We start from the raw sequence: 19797 nt of genomic DNA on the forward strand, positions 1-19797 counted from the left end.
ATTTAATATTCCTTACCTTCTTCGTCTTGGCTCTGTGGTGCTGTGTGAGGTTTGTTTGTGGGGTCTGACTCTGGTTCCTGTGATTTGTGAAGGAGAATGGACCCCGAAGGAGATAGATGCTCAGAAGTAGTCTCCTGTGGCGGGCAATCTGTGCATGGCTGTGACTGTTCCTCCCTCTCTCCACGACTGACTGGAGCCTGGCTGGCATTGGGTGATGCAGCCTCATTCTCAAGCCTATTTGCAAAGCCAGTGAGATCCTCAACCCCATTGTCTCTTTTGACCTCAAACTGTGGTAATGAACTTGGGATTGGATTGATGAACTCATTGGTAGAGATGACATATTCTTGTTCCTCTTGTAATGGGCCCAGATGGTCAAATTTTAAAGTGACACCTTTTTTTAGGTCAGGACTGTTGTCCTCAAGGGTCACAACTTTTGCCTCTGTAAGTAGATGTTCTAAATTCTGGAAATGCGAGATATCTTGGTGCTCTTCTAATGCCAAGTTGTGTTCAGCTCCTTCACAGTAGGTTAATTCGCAGTCAGACTCTTGGTTGATGTTTGTTCTTCCCATGACTTCTCTCTCTAGTGTGGCAGTTGCAATATTTAAAGCCTCGTTATCTTCTTGTACTGCACTGATTCCATCAGCATTTTCGTCCAGATCAGATGGATGTGTGTCCTCTTCATCGTTGTCACCCTTCATGAAAGACACAGTGGCTTCCAGGATGTTCTCCAAACTCAGGATGTCTCCAAAGCCACCAAGGACTTTCAAAGCTAGAGAACCCCCCGTGTGCTCCAGACTCTCTAACATCTCTTTGGGGTGCCAGAAGAAGTCCATAGTTTTTGCCTGTTCTAATGTTTTCCCACTTTTCTATACGGTTCTTAACAGTATATTTTGCTGATCATGCAATCACTTATACTCCAAGTCATGGGACTCAGCCTTGTTTCCTTGAAAGATATGAGCGAAAGTGAATTATTCTGTGGTTGATAAACCATTTTATTAGCGTGGGGGAGGCCATGGCCACACCCAGAAATATTTAAACAACCAATAAGCTATTAATCTAATTGGGTCCCCTTGAATATACCTGTCAAAATACCTTATTAACGAGGGCCATCTCAAAGGAGCTATTCATTAAAGACATGTGATTGAGATGTCTTAAGATAACTTTTTTTTTAGTTTTCTAAACAGATGCCAAAGCTGTGTGTATTTGTGTTGGGGAATGCTGAAACAAAAGGCACCATTCAGAAAGCTAAATCTCTGTACTTTGAACATGCAGAATAAGTCGTTTTACTTAAATCTAACAAGTTATGAGAAAATACCCCACTCTTCAAAGCATTACACCAGTAATTCATAATTGGATCAACATTCCCAAGTTTATCCAAATCTGTAAGCTTAACTCAGGCTCTCACATGTGTTTAAATCAATCTGCTTAAGTTTTAAGATGTTATCCAATATATAGTATGAAGAAGTTATAACATTTCAACAAGCTCTTTTACTTAGAAGCTAAAGACTGTGCAGTAATATCAGGGTTTCAATGAGGTCAAACAGAACGAGGCACCTGTTAAACAAGACATTTGTCAATCAATTCTAATAAAGTGATGAGCATGCTACAATTTTGTCTGTGAGAGAGAATGTATTGTTAATGACGTGTAATTTCCTGCCAGAGTTAAGATCTGTGTGGTGAATGAGAACAGCATCTGGGTTTTTTTTTTTTTTTTTCCAGACTGAGATGATATCTGGGACACCAAGATGATAAGCAGAAAAAAACAGCATACAACTCAGCTTATGCAAACCACAGCCTACAAGATCAAGTTACTGTAAAAAACAGCCAAACCGAAACTACAAAAACTTCAACACATTAATAGTTTCTTTTAAAGCTTTATTAATGTGACATAGAAAGAAAAAAGAAATGAATAAATTAAAATGTAATGTATATAAATAAAAAATAAAGAATTTAGCTAAATATACATTAAATAAAACGTAATTTATTTATAGCTAATAATAAATAACACCTAATGACAGATACCACTAAAACACATACATAAATACAGTATAGATAATACAGACAGGTACTAAAATTAAAGATGTATTTCCCATCCCAGCTTAAAAGAATATTCCTCATTCAGTACAAGTAAAGCACAATCGACAGCATTTGTAACATAATGTTGATTGCAATTTACCACAGAAAATTATTCCCACTAAGTTTCATTAAGGCATCTACAATAGAATTAAATGGGGCCAGTCCATAAACACCAAATACACACTGTTTCAAAAGTTTAGCCACAAGATGTAAACATTCTACATGTTAAAATGTACTTTAGTGTGTTTAAATATCTGCACTACACGATTTTAGTGTGATAAACTCGTTTACAGGGTTTCAGGAATTACGTCGTCATGACAACAAAGTTGTAATATTTGATATGACTTTACACAGATAAGGTTAGTAAGTGATTTTATCACACTAAAATCATTGTAACACCTATAAGGTTTAAGTCTTGTGGCTATACTTTGGAAACAGTGTGTATTTTAACGTTTATGGACTGGCCCCATTTACTTCCATTGTATGTGCTGCACTGTAACCACGTTTTTTTCTTATTTGCTTAAACAAGGGACGACTCAACATTATGCCACACCTTAACTTGTACTAAACCCGGAACATTCCTTTAACTTGCAAAGACAATTTGTTATGGCTATAAGTAAGCCATTTGTAGGTTGCACCCTTAAAAAGTGTAAACACTGTTGTGGCTCTGCGGTTTGTTTGAGCATCCCAACCATCCCAACATAGGCTTAACCAATGGAATGAGTTTGGGAAAAGACTATCTGTGTGGGAAACTTATTTGAAAAGTTCTAATTTTTCCAATTCCGTATTGTGACTCTAGTGGCCCCGAAATTATTCCATATGATTCATCAACATTTTCATTCACAATTCAAACCTTTCAATCACTCAATCAACAAACTGAGTACAGAAATACAGTCAACAGACTTAGTAGATAAGATTATTTAAAAGTACTGCTCTGCTTCTAGAAACAAATTGTTCTCTTTAATGGTTGGACTGTAGGACAGGGTTTTAAGAAAGTTTGGGTTCCTGTCATGAACGGATCACTTGTGGGGACCATGATTCTTCTTACTGGACTCACACAAGTTCCATTTTGAAGTCTTTACAGGACAGTTCTGCTACTGTAGCTGCCTCCTTATCACTCAATCAGCAGAGGGTATAAGGAGATCCCGTAGGAAGGTTTCTTAGATGCTTTCCGTGGTACCTGGAGGCAGAGGAGGGATTGTTTTAATCCACTTTGCTTCGATACTGTATAATATAAGAAGGTCTTTGAATTAAATGACAACATTTTAGATATCAAATTAAAGTATAGGTTTAATGCAACTTTAAAACAGCTTCACTTGAGAAAAGGGTTTAAAGTTGTCAGGAAGGCATCTTTCTGTTAAAGTTGAGTTTTTTCATATTAGCACACACACTTTAACATCTTTTGATGCCTTTGATGGCATTGTGAGGGTAGACCATGGGTTTAATGGGAAACAATGCAGAGTTTATGCCCACATCTCTCTGCCTCTCTCACACACACAACCACATATTAACACACACCTCCTCCCAGACGCACTTCCTGTGTGATGAGTGTCTGAAGCTCTTCGTGTTTCTCTGTAAGCTGTCGCTGTTGTGTGATGTGAAAGTGTGGGGGAAACACAGAGAAAGAAAAAAACTGTTAAGCGCGAGGAAACCTAGGCTTCGTTAACAATTCACACAGTTCCCCATGAGCAAAACATTTACCGTAAGGAAATACGTTTGCATTTTACTTTATGTAAGCTAGAGTAGCAGCTCAAAACAGAGTCGGGACTAGAAGGATTATGAAGCGTTATAAAAGGGCACAAGAAAGTGTTATTACTGTAAGAAGATATTTAAGAAAATCACCTGCAGGAGATACAGCTTCCCATACAGTTGTCTGTGTTTTACTGTAGCACCCCCGATTATCTCCATCCTACAGTGAACATAAGAGAAGACATTCTGTTCAGACAAAGAACCAAACAGCAGCAAATTCAACACATCCTGATATAACACTCCACTAGGGGTTATTAAGACTACTGCTATACGCAGATTGCCTAACAAACAGTGAGATATGCACTGTTATACAGACAGCTTTTTGGACAGCATCAACAGATTTCCAGTTTTTACTACTCTAACATACACAAACATACACAACCAGTCAAAGTTTGGACACACTTGACTGAATTTAAGCTTCTCATGATCTCACAAATCTTTAATCTAAAGGCTTTAGATTTAATGCATGATATTATTATATTGTAGACAAATATAAATTGTGCCTAGGTATGAAGATATATATATATATATATATATATATATATATATATATATATATATATATATATAAGCTGGACCAAGCAGGTTGTGAAGAAAAAGGAGCCAACAAGTGCCCAGCATACATGGGAACTCCTTCAATACTAGTTAAAAAGCAGGTGGAACCTTATGAAGTTGGTTAAGAGTTTATAGAGCTGTGATCTATGCAAAGGAACATTGTAATTAAAAAAAAATGTATTGGTGTCCAAACTTTTGACTAATAGTGTGTCCAGAATCTGTCCAAAAAAATATGCCAATGACGACTACAGTTAATAATGTTCAGTCTTACTTTAAGAAGGAGGAATTTTGAATAAGATCCTTGATTTGCTGATGAGTGAATCCTGCGGCGTATACACTGTTGACTGTGACAATAGCATCACCTAAGAAGTTTGTGAGAGAGAGAGGCTTAAAGTTATGAGGAATGACATTGACATTGGTCCTATAGAGCAAGGAAGGCGTCTCGACAACTCACCTGTCATTAACCCACAACTCTCTGCGAGACTGTTCTCTTTTACCCAACACGCACATGAGCCCAAATCCTGCTCAGGGCTGACCGTTCTCTCATCACTGCTTGTCTACGGACAGAGAGTAAAGATCTAATCAGTTATCCCCTGACAGATAATAATGGTGAAAAGAGAATGAGATGAAGTGATAATGAGGTTACCTGGATGTCAAACCCAAAGGTTTCATTTTCTTTTCTTCTTAAAATGACACTTTTCCTGTTAACAGATAGAGAAGGTATGAAAGAGCAGGTGAAAACAGATAGAGAGATTTGCTTGTGGGTTGAACAAAATGACATAATAACAATAAAAAATGCAATAACTAAGTTTCTTTACCATATGCAGTGTTCTGTATTGTCTCGGGTCTGCTGTACCTAAAATATGACATTTCATTTTGTTAATTCAAACAGTTCTTCTGAGAATACATCTTAAAGAAACATTAAAGATAGGACTAATTCTGTATTATTAAAACATAATAAATAATTAATATTTAATTTTACTAAGCCAATGAGAAGCAAAATCAAAACTACGTACGCTTACTTTTCGTTTAGGACTTTCTACGTTTCTTTCATATTTGTTTTTGGTTGTTTTGTGATCATTCGTGCTCTTCTGTGTTTTGTGTCCGGTGTTCAGCAGGTTGTTAGTCGCGCAGCTGCTTTTACCAAACAGCTTTCTGATGTATTGTACAGATGCTGTCATCTTCAGAGTGGGTACTGACATCTCTGCTGAGAGTTTCACTTAGACGTCTTCTTTTACTTTAGACTCTGAGCGGATGTCATGTGATCAGAGTGAAGTCCCTGGGGCTTCTCTGCAAACTTTTTTTATTTACTGAAAATCTGTCAGCGCACAATTATGAAGAAATGTGACACTGATTCAAACAAACAACAATAAACAAAAAAACAAAAAATCAGATAGGCAATAAATATATACAACACATGCTATATATATATATATATATAATTTTTTTTTTTTTAAAGGAATATTCCGGGTTCAATACAAGTTGAGCTCAATCGACAGCATTTGTGGCATAATGTTGATTACCACAAAAAACAATTTCGACTTGTTCCTCTATATCTTTAAAAAAGGCCAATCTCGGTTTGCATTGAGGCACTTACAATAGAAGTGAATGGGGGCTAATCTGTAAACATTAAAATACTTGCCTTTTCAAAAGTATAGCAACAAGACATAAACATAGTGTGATAACATGATTCCACTGTGATAAAATCACTTACTGACCTTTTCTGTGTGACGTTATATAAAACTGTACAAACTGCCATCAACCTTAAAACAACAGTAAAAATTACTATTTAAAATACTTTACAGCTTAAATAAAACAAAAGTTTTAACTGAAGAATTATTGCAAATACTTTTATAAAATTACAAGATTCACATTTCTGCCTTAATTAAACCTTCAAAAAATTTGGTTCAATTCACTTTCACTGTAAGTGCATACTGTAAATTCATGCTTTTTTAAAAGAAAAGGAGGGACGAGTCAATATTATTTTTTGTGGTAATCAACATTATGCCACAAATGCTGTCAACTTAGCTTAAAGGAATTTTCCGAGTTTAATCCACATTAAGCTCAATCGACAGCATTTGTAGCATAATGCTGATTACCACAAAAAATGTATTTCAACTCGTTCCTCCTTCTATTTAAAAAAAGAAAAAATGGTTAGGTGAGGCACTTACAATGGAAGTGAATGGGGGTCAATTTTTGGAGGGTTTAAACACAGAAATGTGAAGCTTATAATTTCATAAAAGCACTTACATTAATTTTTCTGTTAAAACTCGTGTATTATTTGAGCTGTAAAGTTGTTTAAATTAAAAATTTTACAGTCATTTTCAGGTTTTAGGGTTTGTTGACATTACATCGTCATGGCAACGAGGTTGTAAAATTGGATATAGGCTAACTTTACACATAAAAGGTTAGTAAGTGATTTTATCACACTAAAATAATTTTTACACGCATATCTGTTATATCTTGTGGCAAAACGTTTGGAAATTGTGAGTATTTTAATGTTCAAAAATTTGCCCCATTCACTTCCGCTGTAAGTGCCTCACTGGAACCAAGATTTTTGCTTTTTTAAGAGAAGGAGGGATGGTTCGAATCCCAGGGCGTGCTGAGTGACTCTAGCCAGGTCTCCTAAGCAACCAAATTAGCCTGGTTGCTAAGGAGGGTAGAGTCACATGGGGTAACCTCCTCATGGTCGCTATAATGTGGTTCTCGCTCTTGCTCTCGGTGGGGCGTGTGGAGAGTTGTGCGTGGATGCCGCAGTGACAAAACGTGATTATATTTTGAAGAACTGACGAAAGAAAAGCCACCGATGTGCTTCTGATTTTATATGTGTGCGCAGTGAGCTCTGCTGTTCACGAGTGCAATGAAAGCGCTTTTACAAGACACGCACATGCATAGAGTTCAGGGCCTTGTTTCCCAATAACTATTGATCTTAGCGGTTAAGAGCATTTTCTACGAGCGAAATTTTTTATTTTTTGGGGGTAAATTAATAGGGTGTGCAAAAACAATAACTTCTTATATTTTGCATATATGTCCGGGGCCCCATGCATTGCAACAGAGCTTGTTACTAATAAGTAGCACTGGCCGTTCCTCCCCTCCCACCTCCTGCGAGAACACCGCGCCCTGCCCTCTGTCAGATGCATCAGTCTGCAAAATAAAGGGGGGAGAGAAGTCAGGTGCATGCAAAACGGCCACCTACAGTGCATCCGGAAAGTATTCACAGTGCTTCACTTTTTCCACATTTTGTTATGTTACAGCCTTATTCCAAAATGGATTAAATTCATTATTTTCCTCAAAATTCTACAAACAATACCCCATAATGAGAACATGAAAGAAGTTTGTTTGAAATCTTTGCAAATTTATTTAAAAAACACATGTACATAAGTATTCACAGCCTTTGCCATGACACTCAAAATTGAGCTCAGGTGCATCCTGTTTCCACTGATCATCCTTGAGATGTTTCTACAACTTGATTGGAGTTCACCTGTGATAAATTCAGTTGATTGGACATGATTTGGAAAGGAACACACCTGACTATATAAGGTCCCACAGTTAACAGTGCATGTCAGAGCACAAACCAAGCCATGAAGTCCAAGGAATTGTCTGTAGACCTCCGAGACAGGGTTGTATTGAGGCACAGATCTGGGGAAGGGTACAGAAAAATTTCTGCAGCATTGAAGGTCCCAATGAGCACAGTGGCCTCCATCATCCATAAATGGAAGAAGTTTGGAACCACCAGGACTCTTCCTAGAGCTGGCCGCCTGGCCAAACTGAGCGATCGGGGGAGAAGGGCCTTAGTCAGGGAGGTGACCAAGAACCCGATGGTCACTCTGACAGAGCTCCAGCATTTCTCTGTGGAGAGAGGAGAACCTTCCAGAAGAACAACCATCTCTGCAGCACTCCACCAATCAGGCCTGTATGGTAGAGTGGCCAGACAGAAGCCACTCCTCAGTAAAAGGCACATGACAGCCCACCTGGAGTTTGCCAAAAGGCACCTGAAAGACTCTCAGACCATGAGAAACAAAGATTGAACTCTTTGGCTTGAATGGCAAGCAACATGTCTGGAGGAAACAGGCACCGCTCATCACCTGGCCAATACCATCCCTACAGTGAAGCATGGTGGTGGCAGCATCATGCTGTGGGGATGTTTTTCAGCGGCAGGAACTGGGAGACTAGTCAGGATCGAGGGAAAGATGAATGCAGCAATGTACAGAGACATCCTTGATGAAAACCTGCTCCAGAGCACTCTGGACCTCAGACTGGGGTGAAGGTTCATCTTCCAACAGGACAACGACCCTAAGCACACAGCCAAGATAACAAAGGAGTGGCTCCGGGACAACTCTGTGAATGTCCTTGAGTGGCCCAGCCAGAGCCCAGACTTGAACCCGATTGAACATCTCTGGAGAGATCTGAAAATGGCTGTGCACCGACGCTCCCCATCCAACCTGATGGAGCTTGAGAGGTCCTGCAAAGAAGAATGGGAGAAACTGCCCAAAAATAGGTGTGCCAAGCTTGTAGCATCATACTCAAAAAGACTTGAGGCTGTAATTGGTGCCAAAGGTGCTTCAACAAAGTATTGAGCGAAGGTTGTGAATACTTATGTACATGTGATTTTTTTTTCTTTTTTCATTTTTTTTCATTTTTTTATTTTTTATAAATTTGCAAAGATTTCAAACAAACTTCTTTCACATTGTCATTACGGGGTATTGTTTGTAGAATTTTGAGGAAAACAATGAATTTAATCCATTTTGGAATAAGGCTGTAACATAACAAAATGTGGAAAAGGTGAAGCGCTGTGAATACTTTCCGGATGCACTGTACACAGTGTGGACTTTACCTTAAGGAAAGCCTGTTGGCACGACTCTGTCCAGTGGACAATAACAACATTACACCCTGCTTTGTAAACATTGAATCCACATGTCTCAAAAACCATGGCATATCATGCAAAGTCTAGGGGGCCTCAGCACACTTCCAGGAGGGCCTCATAATCTCTTAAAATTATTTAAAATACGATAGATTATTATCATTTTTATATAATTATTATAATTCAACTTACTGAAAATGCAATGTGTATATATATATATATATATATATATATATATATATATATATATATATATATATATATATATATATATATATATATATATATTACCGCTCAGCGGTTAAGGCTCTGGGTTACTGATCAGAAGGTTGGGGGTTCAAGCCCCAGCACTGCTAAGATGCCACTGTTGGGCCCTTGAGCAAGGCCCTTGACCCTATCTGCTCCAGGTGCACCGTATCATGGCTGACCCTGCACTCTAACCCCAGCTTCGCTGGGATATGTGAAAAAAAAAAAAAAAAAGAATTTCACTGTATATGTGCAAAACATATAATGTGTGATAAATAAATAAAATTATTATTATTATTATAAATTATTATGAGGGGTTGAGAACCACTGCTCTAAAACGCCGTTCTTGAGGAACTCCTATCCAGTAGATGGTATCAAGCGTCTCCTGGTTCAGCGTGCAGCTGTTCAGTCTGTTGAAGAAGAGGAATCTAGGCGTCCCCATTCTGTGCTGGACATCGAAACGTAAGCTTTGTCTTTTCAATATCTTGGAAAATACATATCAAATATATATCTATCATATATATCTTTTAGTAGCTTAATCTATAAAAGATCAATTTTGTATCATAAATTTGCTCTAAATGTAGTTTAAAATCCGTAATATCCATGATTTCTGTTATAATCGATGAGAATTGGTTTGGCTTGCATTGGTGATGCGTGTGGTCCTGATGCTGCTTTTGTTACTAGGCGACCAGGCTGACTTACGATCTAACGATGAACAAGACAAAATCCTAAGAGAATTGGCCCAAAAACTGACCTCGGTATTTTAAAATGTAATTATTAAGAGCTGAATTCATCTCTCGGTAGTTAGCGGTAGATGCGTCACTCATTTGCGTAACGCTCACTGTTTGTTAGACAATTTAGAAACGAATTAAATGACTATAGGTCAACTAACCAGCTTATTAGATTAAAGATAAAAAAAAATTAATCACTATGTCCTTCCTAACATTGCAGGGAAATCTTAACACCGCTGTCCACTGAGGTCCGAATAATGGCTGCCGAGCCCAACTATCGCCGGACAAAACCGGGTAATGCCCATTCTGAGCTTGACGCAATAACGTTATCTTCTTCCCATCTGTGTGTGTGTGTGTGTGTGTGTGTGTGTGTGTGTGTGTGTGTGTGTGTGTGTTTCATAATGCATGTTCGGTTGTTTTAACATTATACACTATTTTTTATTTGATTTATTTTTTGTATAATAAAGTAAATAATTGTTCAAAGATATTATTTAATTGTAGGTGTTAGGTCCACTCACATTGCCAATACAAACGGAGCTGTTGGACCCTCATCACAGATTCCGGGTTTGTCTGCAAGTGCTGATATTACACCTGAAGAAAGAACTAAAGGGCGGCGTGTAGGAATTCAGTCCACTGACTCAGACTACGTTAAACTTGCAAAACAAGGCGGACAGAAGGGTAAATGTGTCACACCTGTGTGGAATACGGTATCTTTATTTAATGCTTGTCTTAAACTTTGCTGTGACTTAAGCAATACTCGTAACGGCATACTACAGTATATACTACTCCTACTGCTGCATTTGCCATAATATGCTGCAAATGACCCGCAGATTAACCTTAAACCTTATCAGCTGCGCTCTTAAGGCCGATTTTATGGTGGCTCAGTGGGTAGCACTGTCACCTCACAGCAGGAAGATCCCCGGTTCGAGCCCCCGTGTGGGCCTTTCTGTTCTCCCTGTGGGTTTCCTCCGGGTGCTCCATTTTCACAGTCCTAAAACATGCTGGTCAAGTGAATTGGGGACTCTAAATTGCCCATAGGTGTGAGTGAGAGTATGAATGTGTATGTCTGTGTTGTGTGACTGGCCACCTGTTCAGGGTGTTTCCGTGGGATAGGCTCCAGCACGCCCTGCAAAGGACAAAGGGCTATACATGGATCAATGTTTGAGTGGATTGCCAAAAATCAATATTAGGCAATGTCAATATTAGGTAATGGCATACTACAGTATATACTTCTACTGCTGCATCACAGTGAGGTCATGTGAAAATGTAGCTTGTTAAAGTAAAAAAAAAAAAAAAAACTTTGTGAAATTAAAGTTACTCCCGTTTTGGAATGCATAAGTAAGTGATTGCACAGTAAACTTTGATAGCGGTGAATGGGAGATCACGCCAAATATATTTTTGGCATCAAAAGGAATACCAGTATTTTCAGAAAAAAATAGAGAGTGATGTATCATGACACTCTCTCAGGAGCTGTATTAGAAACCTCATCGCATCTGTGGTAACTTGTTTTTTAAAACTAATTCCAGGGTAATATAATACAAAGTATAATGTTATAAATTTACACTAAATAATTTAAGAATTACAAATTTAATTGCTAGATTTACGCTGCTAAAGAAGCGAAAAGGCGTCATCACAGTCTGTGAAAAGGGTCCATTGTTAAATTAAAGGTATAGTTCAGCCATAAATAAATATTCTCTCATCATTTACTCACCCTTATGCCATCCCAGATGTGTATGACTTCCTTTCTTCTGCTGAACACAAAAGAAGATTTTTTGAAATATATATCAGCTCTGTAGGTCTATACAATGCAAGTGAATGGTGACCAAAGCTTTGAAGCTCCAAAAAACACAAAGGCAGCATAAAAGTAAATGGATTGAACCACCAGAGTAGTATGGATTACTTTTATGCTGCCCTTATGTGTTTTTTGGAGCATTTTGGTCACCATTAACTTGCATTGTATGGAACTACAGAGCTGAGATGAGAGAATTTTCATTTTTGGGTGAACTGTTCCTTTAAACGTTTACAGTACACAGTATACTGTGCAATATAAAGTAGGCAGTGCCTTAGCATTTGATTTCGAACATACCCGTAATTGTACTCCTGCTTTTATTTTAATGTTCTGTAGGTTTGCTGTGGCACGATGACCCTGTGGAAACGAAACCCAGTTCCTATAAACCTCCTAATTGGTTCTCTGACACACCAGATGATCAAGAGAGGTGAAAATTTGTTAGCACATGAGGTGCTGTTTTGTTTTATCGAAGCAATCGATGATGTTGATGTGTTTGAGGCGTATGTCATTTAGATTCAAAGAGTAACCTTAGACTTATTATAAGGGATCATCTGAATTTATCGCATTAATAAGGCCATACACTGGTGAAGAAGCTGTGAAGGCGTCAATTAGCCTTGGTATTTAAGGCATGTTTATGTGTTATCTTGCAAAGCTGTATATGATAACCAAATCTGGTCCATATGTAGGATAACAAAAAGGATCTAAATTCTCTTAACAGAAGAATTTATAGAGATTGTATAGAGAGATGCAAGAGTCCACCCCAAACCATCCAGTATGGAGGTGTAAAACTGGGGTTCAATCATGTGATTTTATGCTTGCAGCGGAGGTAAAGCAACTACCCCTGACAGATTCGGGAAGTGTCAGTCTAAAGGGGCCGCACAACCTCTGGAGCCCCCATTTGGAACTGAAAGCTGTCCAGTCTGGGAGAGGGAGTCTGACGATAGCAAGGTGAATGGATTTTCCAGCCTGCTAGTGCATGGCCATAACTTGATTTAACCTCCTGCCACCATATTATTAACAATCATTCAGTTACCATCATCCGTTAAGTTTCTCTAAAATTTTGCCATGCATCTGAAAAAAAAAAAAAAACTGTAATAATGAAAACATCTTTTTCATTTGATTATCTTGTGTGGAAAAAACACCTAGATGCATTCTGTCATTTTAGTTTTTCATTGTTTTGATTTTAGTTTTCACTTTTCTCGACTCATCTTGAATAATATGGATAATCATGATTAGGCCATTTTCTCTCACAGGACATTATATAGGATGTTTGCAAGAGACATTTTAAACCTGCTAATTTAATGATAGAATTTTTTTTTTCTAGCTTGCTAAATAGATTCTCAGTGGTGAACTTAAAGGGAAAGTTCACCAAAAAATGAAAGTTCTCTCATCATTTACTCACCCTCATGCCATCCCAGATGTGTATGACTTTCTTTTTTCTGCAGAAATTAAAAATTAAGATTTTTATGTAGAATATATCAGCTCTGTAGGTCCATACAATGCAAGTGAACGGTGACTAGAACTTTGAAGCTCCAAATAAATACATAAAAGCAGCATAAAAATAATCCATACAACTCTTCAGAAGTGATATGATAGGTTTGGGTGAGAAACAGATCAATATTTACAGTTGAAGTCAGAAGTTTACACACACCTTAGCCAAATTCATTTAAACTCAGTTTTTCACAATTCCTGACATTTAATCGTAGAAAACATTCCCTGTCTTATGTCATTTAGGATCACTACTTTATTTTAAGAATGTGAAATGTCAGAATAATAGTAGAGAGTGATTTATTTCAGCTTTTATTTCTTTCATCACATTCCCAGTGGGTCAGAAGTTTACATACACTTTGTTAGTATTTGGTAGCATTGCCTTTAAATTGTTTAACTTGGGTCAAAGGTTTTGGGTAGCCTTCCACAAGCTTCTCACAATAAGTTGCTGGAATTTTGGCCCATTCCTCCAGACAGAACTGGTGTAAATGTCAGGTTTGTAGGTCTCCTTGCTTGCACATGCATTGTCAGTTCTGCCCACAAATTTTCTATCAGATTGAGGTCAGGGCTTTGTGATGGCCACTCCAGTACCTTGACTTAGTTGTCCTTAAGCCATTTTGCCACAACTTTGGAGGTATGCTTGGGGTTATTGTCCATTTGGAAGACCCATTTGTGATGAGCTTTAACTTCCTGGCTGATGTCTTGAGATGTTGCTTCAATATATCCATATAATTTTCCTTCCTCATGATGTCATCTATTTTGTGAAGTGCACCAGTCCCTCCTGCAGCAAAACACCCCCACAACATGATGCTGCCACCCCCATGCTTCACAGTTGGGATGGTGTACTTCAGCTTACAAGCCTCACCCTTTTTCCTCCAAACATAATGATGGCCATTATGGCCAAAAAGTTCCTTTTTTGTTTCATCAGACCAGAGGACATTTCTCCAAAAAGAAAGATCATTGCCCCCATGTGCACTTGCAAACTGTAGTCTGGCTTTTTTATGGCGGTTTTAGAGCAGTGGCTTTTTTCTTGCTGAGCAGCCTTTCAGGTTATGTCGATATAGGACTTGTTTTACTGTGGATATAGATACCTGTCTACCTGTTTCCTCCAGCATCTTCACAAGGTCCTTTACTGTTGTTCTGGGATTGATTTACACTTTTCGCACCAAACTACGTTCAACTAATGTGTCTCCTTCCTGAGCAGTATGATGGCTGCGTGGTCCCATGGTGTTTATACTTGCGTACTATTGTTTGTAAAGATGAACGTGGTACCTTCAGGCATTTGGAAATTGCTCCCAAGGATGAACCAGACTTGTGGAGGTCCACAGTTTTATTTCTGAGGCCTTGGCTGATTTCTTTTGATTTTCCCATGATGTCAAGCAAAGAGGCACTGAGTTTGAAGGTAGGCCTTTAAATACATCCACAGGTACACCTCCTATTCAGTACACCTCCTATCAGAAGCTAATTGTCTAAAGGCTTGACATCATTTTCTGGAATTTTCCAAGCTGCTTAAAGGCACAGTTAACTTAGTGTATGTAAACTTCTGACCCACTGGAATTGTGATATAGTCAATTAAAAGTGAAACAATCTGTCTGTAAACAATTGCTGGAAATATTACTTATGTAATGCACAGAGTAGATGTCCTAATCAACTTGCCAAAACTATAGTTTGCTAATATGAAATCTTTGGAGTGGTTAAAAAATAAGTTTTAATGATTTCAAATTAAGTGATTGTAAACTTATGACTTCAACTGTAAGTCTATAAATCTCCACTTTCAAGCAGCCCGCCTAAGCGCTCTTCTCCCTTAAGAGTTATTTTTGCTTTCTTCTTGCATATTGCCCCCTACTGGGCAGGAAGGAAAATTTCTCACCCACACCTATCATGTCATTTCTGAAGAAATGGATTTAACCACTGGAGTCTTATGGGTTACTTTTATACTACCTTTATGTGATTTTTGGACCTTCAAAGTTCCGATCACCATTCACTTGCATTGTATGGACCTACAAACCTTCTTCTTCAAAAATCTTGAATGAAAGTCACACATCTGGGATGGCATGAGGGTGAGTAAATGATGAGAGAATTTTCATTTTTGGGTGAACTATCCCTTTAGTATGGAAAAGAATTTCATGCAATCATTTGCTTAGTCTCAAGTTAGGCTTGCCTGATATGAAGTCAGGCACGGAGATTGAGGTATAAAGACACTTTCCAATGTAAAACCAGTGTGACATATTTCACTATAAAGAACTAGTCTCTCAGGGCCTGTTCTTACAGAATGCTGACTCAAATTACTGTTGCTCTGGCTATGAGCAAATCACTCCGAGTATCTTTGATCTGTGGTTTTCACCCCGATGCATCAACTTCATCATAAGATAAACAGGAAATGGAAGCATCTCATCATATGCAGTCATTTTATTATTTTCCTTCATGCTTGTCTTTTGGTTTTTTAATGATAATGTGTTCCCATGCATTGTGAGTTTCCTTTTTTACTGCTGGATGGTTGTTGTCAAATCCTTTCATCAGCAGCATTTTATACCCTTCTGTTAAGCAATAATCTAGGCTTGATCTTAAAATGACCAACATCTAATATCCTCATGCAGAAAATCAGCCATGCTACATCAGAGATGCAGAAAATTTCCCTAAGCCAAAAAGAAATTGACGAGGTCAACAAGTTTAAAAAGACGTATGTCTCTTTTTACGTTGTTTGCCACATTTTTTCATAGTCTCTATAAGGTTTCTAATATTTGATAAGTGGTTTTACCCCACAGGTCCCATGAGAAGAAGAAAGCAACTCCAGTCAACATGTCCAAACTGTTAAGCTTTGGTTATGTTGAAGAAACTAAGAAATCTCCTGATGATGATGATGCTTCAAGTGAGACTGTTTGTTTTATTTTAGCATCATGACTGGTCTGAGTTTTATGTTACATTAACCACAGGAAAAATATGGATATACCGTTTTGTGTGTATTTGATATTTTAGGCATTACCTCCGAGCAGACCTGCACCATTGAACCAGAGGATGACGTGGAATAGAAGACGTTGTTCCCCCAAACCCTTCATGAATTGTTCTTCTCTTGTATCCACTAGCTCTTCTGCATACACACCCCTCTCTCTGCTTTATGCAACTCACGTAAACCATTCAGTCATTTGATAAAAATCATCATCATCATCACTCTAATGTGTTATGCTCACATATGTATGGTGCTTGTGATCTGAATAACTATACCCCTAGAAAGAGGGAACAAGTCCCTAAAAGCAAACCACAGGGCATGTGCACCACAAAATAAATCCATGATGCATTGAGCATTGATGCCAAGGTGGAGCTGAATTGTCAGAATTTCATAGTATTAATTTGAGGATTCACTCATGGCACAACCATGTGCCAATACCTTAGGAACACTCAAGATGGCACACATGATCCACATATTACACAAAGACAGGTAGGATGAACTTATCCCACGTAAAACAGCTGTGTCCCACCTCACATTGTCCAAGAAGACATGTAAAAGCTGCAAACCCTTATCACACTCTCCATGGCTGTTTCTCAGACTGGCTTGAACATTTCTGAGTGCTCTTATGCCCCTTATAGTTGGCTAGTTGAGCGCATTCTTGGCACACAAGAAGGCCATTACACTAAATGATTCCATGAAATAAGGTGATACCCTTAGTAAGGGATTTGAGAAAGGAAGGGGGTTCAGGGAGTTTGAGATTGTGAATGTCTGTTTTATTGTTAGCGTTGATGTGATAGTGAAAACTAAGCTCAGATTTAGTCGTTCTGCTGTTATATGCTGTATAATTTTGTTTTCTCCCTTCTTAAACAATGTTTACACTTTCTGTTGAGTAATGTCTATAAATGATAACAGAATAAATTTGCATGTGCATGGAGTGTTTTTGTGGTTTTGTAGTGATTGCTTCAAAGGTTGGTCATTTTTACACAGTTTTGGTTTTGTAATCAGTCAACCAAAAATGCCCTTAATATAGGGCATTTCAGACCTAAAGATGTGCAAAAATGTTTAAAGATGCAAACCTTTTGATATGAAATAACATGTTTGATAAGAATAATATGTTATAAATATGCTAAGTGTGAAGATGAGGCAAATGTGGTGGCCCGTCATATCCCAGCAGGAAGGAATTAAAGTCTTAAAGGGTCTGGGCAATAGGAATTATGACCCCATTTTTATTAAATATTCATGGAAGATAAGCAGAAATTGAGGTAATCTAATAATTTAGAATGGGATGCATACACAAAGGCTGCAGATCCAAACCCAGGTAGATGTGACTTGATGACAGTTCTACTCAATCTTTATAGCACCCTTGATTTGAACATTTAATTTGCGGACACTGCAGTTAGTCTACTGCAAGTTAGGTGAATGTAAAGCATCTGCTAAATGCCAGAAGTTGGCATCAGAAGATAAGGAGGATGTACCCTATATCAAGTTTTTTATTTTTTTTTTTTTTTTACTTTTCGATGCCAAGGATGCCCACCCTTGCGAGGGACCCCCCCCCCCTTCCTATAATATAAAGTCAGCTTTACGTTTTCATGTATAAAGATCCAATTTTATTGTGAGAAAAATAGTAAGATATTACAAAGATAAAATGTTTGCTAAATTAAATAATTGGCTTTTATATTGTCATTGTTATAAAGCAAAAAAAAAAAAAATGTTATCTACAAAAATATTTATTTTGTGTTAAGTTTACAGTGTATATTTTTTCTAATATTATATCCACTATTAATGTTTGTATAAACCTGAAGCGAAACGTTTTCAATTAAATTAAAGTGTATTTCTATAACATGTTCACAATTAGCATTGTTCCAAAGTGGCTTTACTGAGAATGACAGCTAGGTTCAAGAAATATTTTTTCACCACAAACAGTATATACAGATTTTTTAATTATTATAATTTTTTACAGTGAAAAACTATGGCTGTCAATAGAATAGAATAGTCATAATTAATCTCATGAATTTCTGACAAGTGTTATATATACTATACTGTGTATATATATATAAATATATATATACAGACTTTTGTATTTAAATTTTCCGTGGACCCCCGAGCACCCCCTTGCGGACCCCAGTTTGTAAACACCTGCCCTGCATGACCTAAAGGCCCATGTATACTTCATTTTTGCATGTTCCGGATCAACTCGCACCTTGTCGACCACATTGCCTTTGTGAGCATACTCTTCTGACCAAGAGTGAAAATGAATGTGTTTGATGCATGCCCACTACAACTTCTTTGTGCTACTCTTTTAGTACAGTCAATAGCAGGCGCATGCATCAGCGATGCGCACAGCCGAGGACCATATGCGCAGGTCAAGAAAATCTAGGTGGCCGTCACCCATACTGTGCGCGAAGCGATCCGCTACGTGGACACTCGAAGTATAATTTGGCCTTTAGTATACTCTTCTGACAGTGAGCAAATACGAACACGTTCGACACATGTCCACTACAGCTGCTTAGTGCTTTGTGATAATCTTTTAGTACAGTCAGTGGGCACCGCATACGGCAACAATACGCACAGACGAGGGCCACGTCCACGGGTCGAGAAAATCTGGGCCGTGCGTGGTCAGGCAGCGCGGACTGTGCTGATGATGAAATTTGCGTCACGCATACCTTATGAAGAGCGATAAGCAACTCAGACAACCAAAGTATACTCAGGCCTTAAGGCCCAAGAATACTTTGTTTTTGTGCATTCCGGATCACATTAAAATTTATGCAGAAATATCTGATGGGGGATGCCGCTTAATATCTTGTCAGAATGAGGTCGATGTCTGGATACTAAAACATTTGGTAGCAACATGTTGGTTTCCCGTGCAATCACATTGCCCTAAAGATTGGGCTTTGGCTGTTTTCTACAGTTCCAAGACTCAGTATGTGACTGGTTGGTAGAACATAAGATGAGGTTCCCCCAGAATGCTAAATGGTGAGGTCCAAACACCTGGCGAGTAGAGCAGAAAATGTTTTGAACTCCCTCATATAAGTCACTGCCATAGGTTCCTTTTTCATTCTTGTTCTATTCCCCATGAATATCATTGGAAACTATCGTCAGCAGGGCTTGCATCAGACATGCCATCAGGTACATTGCAGAATGCAACTATTCTTCTGTTGTGCATATTTACTGTTAGAGTGAATTTTCATTGTGCTGTTATCATCATAAAGTCATTATAGCATTATACTGGTGGTGTGACGGATTGGCCGGTTCTTCGAAGGATTCCCACCCACTGTGTATCGCCTGTCTGAGTGTCAGACACGCACAAGTTGCACTCGCTTATCCCGACTCTTCTCCGCATTGCCCTTGATTTGTG

The 19797-nt window shown here is 38.2% G+C and overlaps 2 protein-coding genes across 2 annotated transcripts; one reads left to right on the forward strand and one right to left on the reverse strand.

The window, feature by feature from the left end:
- Nucleotides 1–1888: 1888 nt before the first annotated feature.
- LOC127449679 (cytohesin-interacting protein-like) lies at nt 1889–5580 on the reverse strand. The gene is made up of 8 exons (XM_051713244.1): nt 5403–5580; nt 5199–5236; nt 5027–5081; nt 4835–4937; nt 4652–4742; nt 3919–3985; nt 3595–3661; nt 1889–3256 (listed from the first exon to the last, which is right to left on the reverse strand). The coding sequence occupies exons 1-8, from the start codon at nt 5559–5561 to the stop codon at nt 3237–3239; spliced, it is 600 nt and encodes a 199-aa protein (XP_051569204.1). The 5' UTR covers nt 5562–5580; the 3' UTR covers nt 1889–3236.
- Nucleotides 5581–9901: 4321 nt separating this feature from the next.
- Nucleotides 9902–17376, forward strand: LOC127449678 (uncharacterized protein C7orf57 homolog). The gene is made up of 8 exons (XM_051713243.1): nt 9902–9949; nt 10439–10512; nt 10720–10896; nt 12344–12434; nt 12829–12955; nt 16093–16175; nt 16261–16364; nt 16472–17376. The coding sequence occupies exons 2-8, from the start codon at nt 10476–10478 to the stop codon at nt 16522–16524; spliced, it is 672 nt and encodes a 223-aa protein (XP_051569203.1). The 5' UTR covers nt 9902–9949; nt 10439–10475; the 3' UTR covers nt 16525–17376.
- Nucleotides 17377–19797: the final 2421 nt, after the last annotated feature.

This window comes from Myxocyprinus asiaticus, chromosome 12 (genome assembly GCF_019703515.2).
Source record: "Myxocyprinus asiaticus isolate MX2 ecotype Aquarium Trade chromosome 12, UBuf_Myxa_2, whole genome shotgun sequence".
NCBI lineage: Eukaryota > Metazoa > Chordata > Actinopteri > Cypriniformes > Catostomidae > Myxocyprinus > Myxocyprinus asiaticus.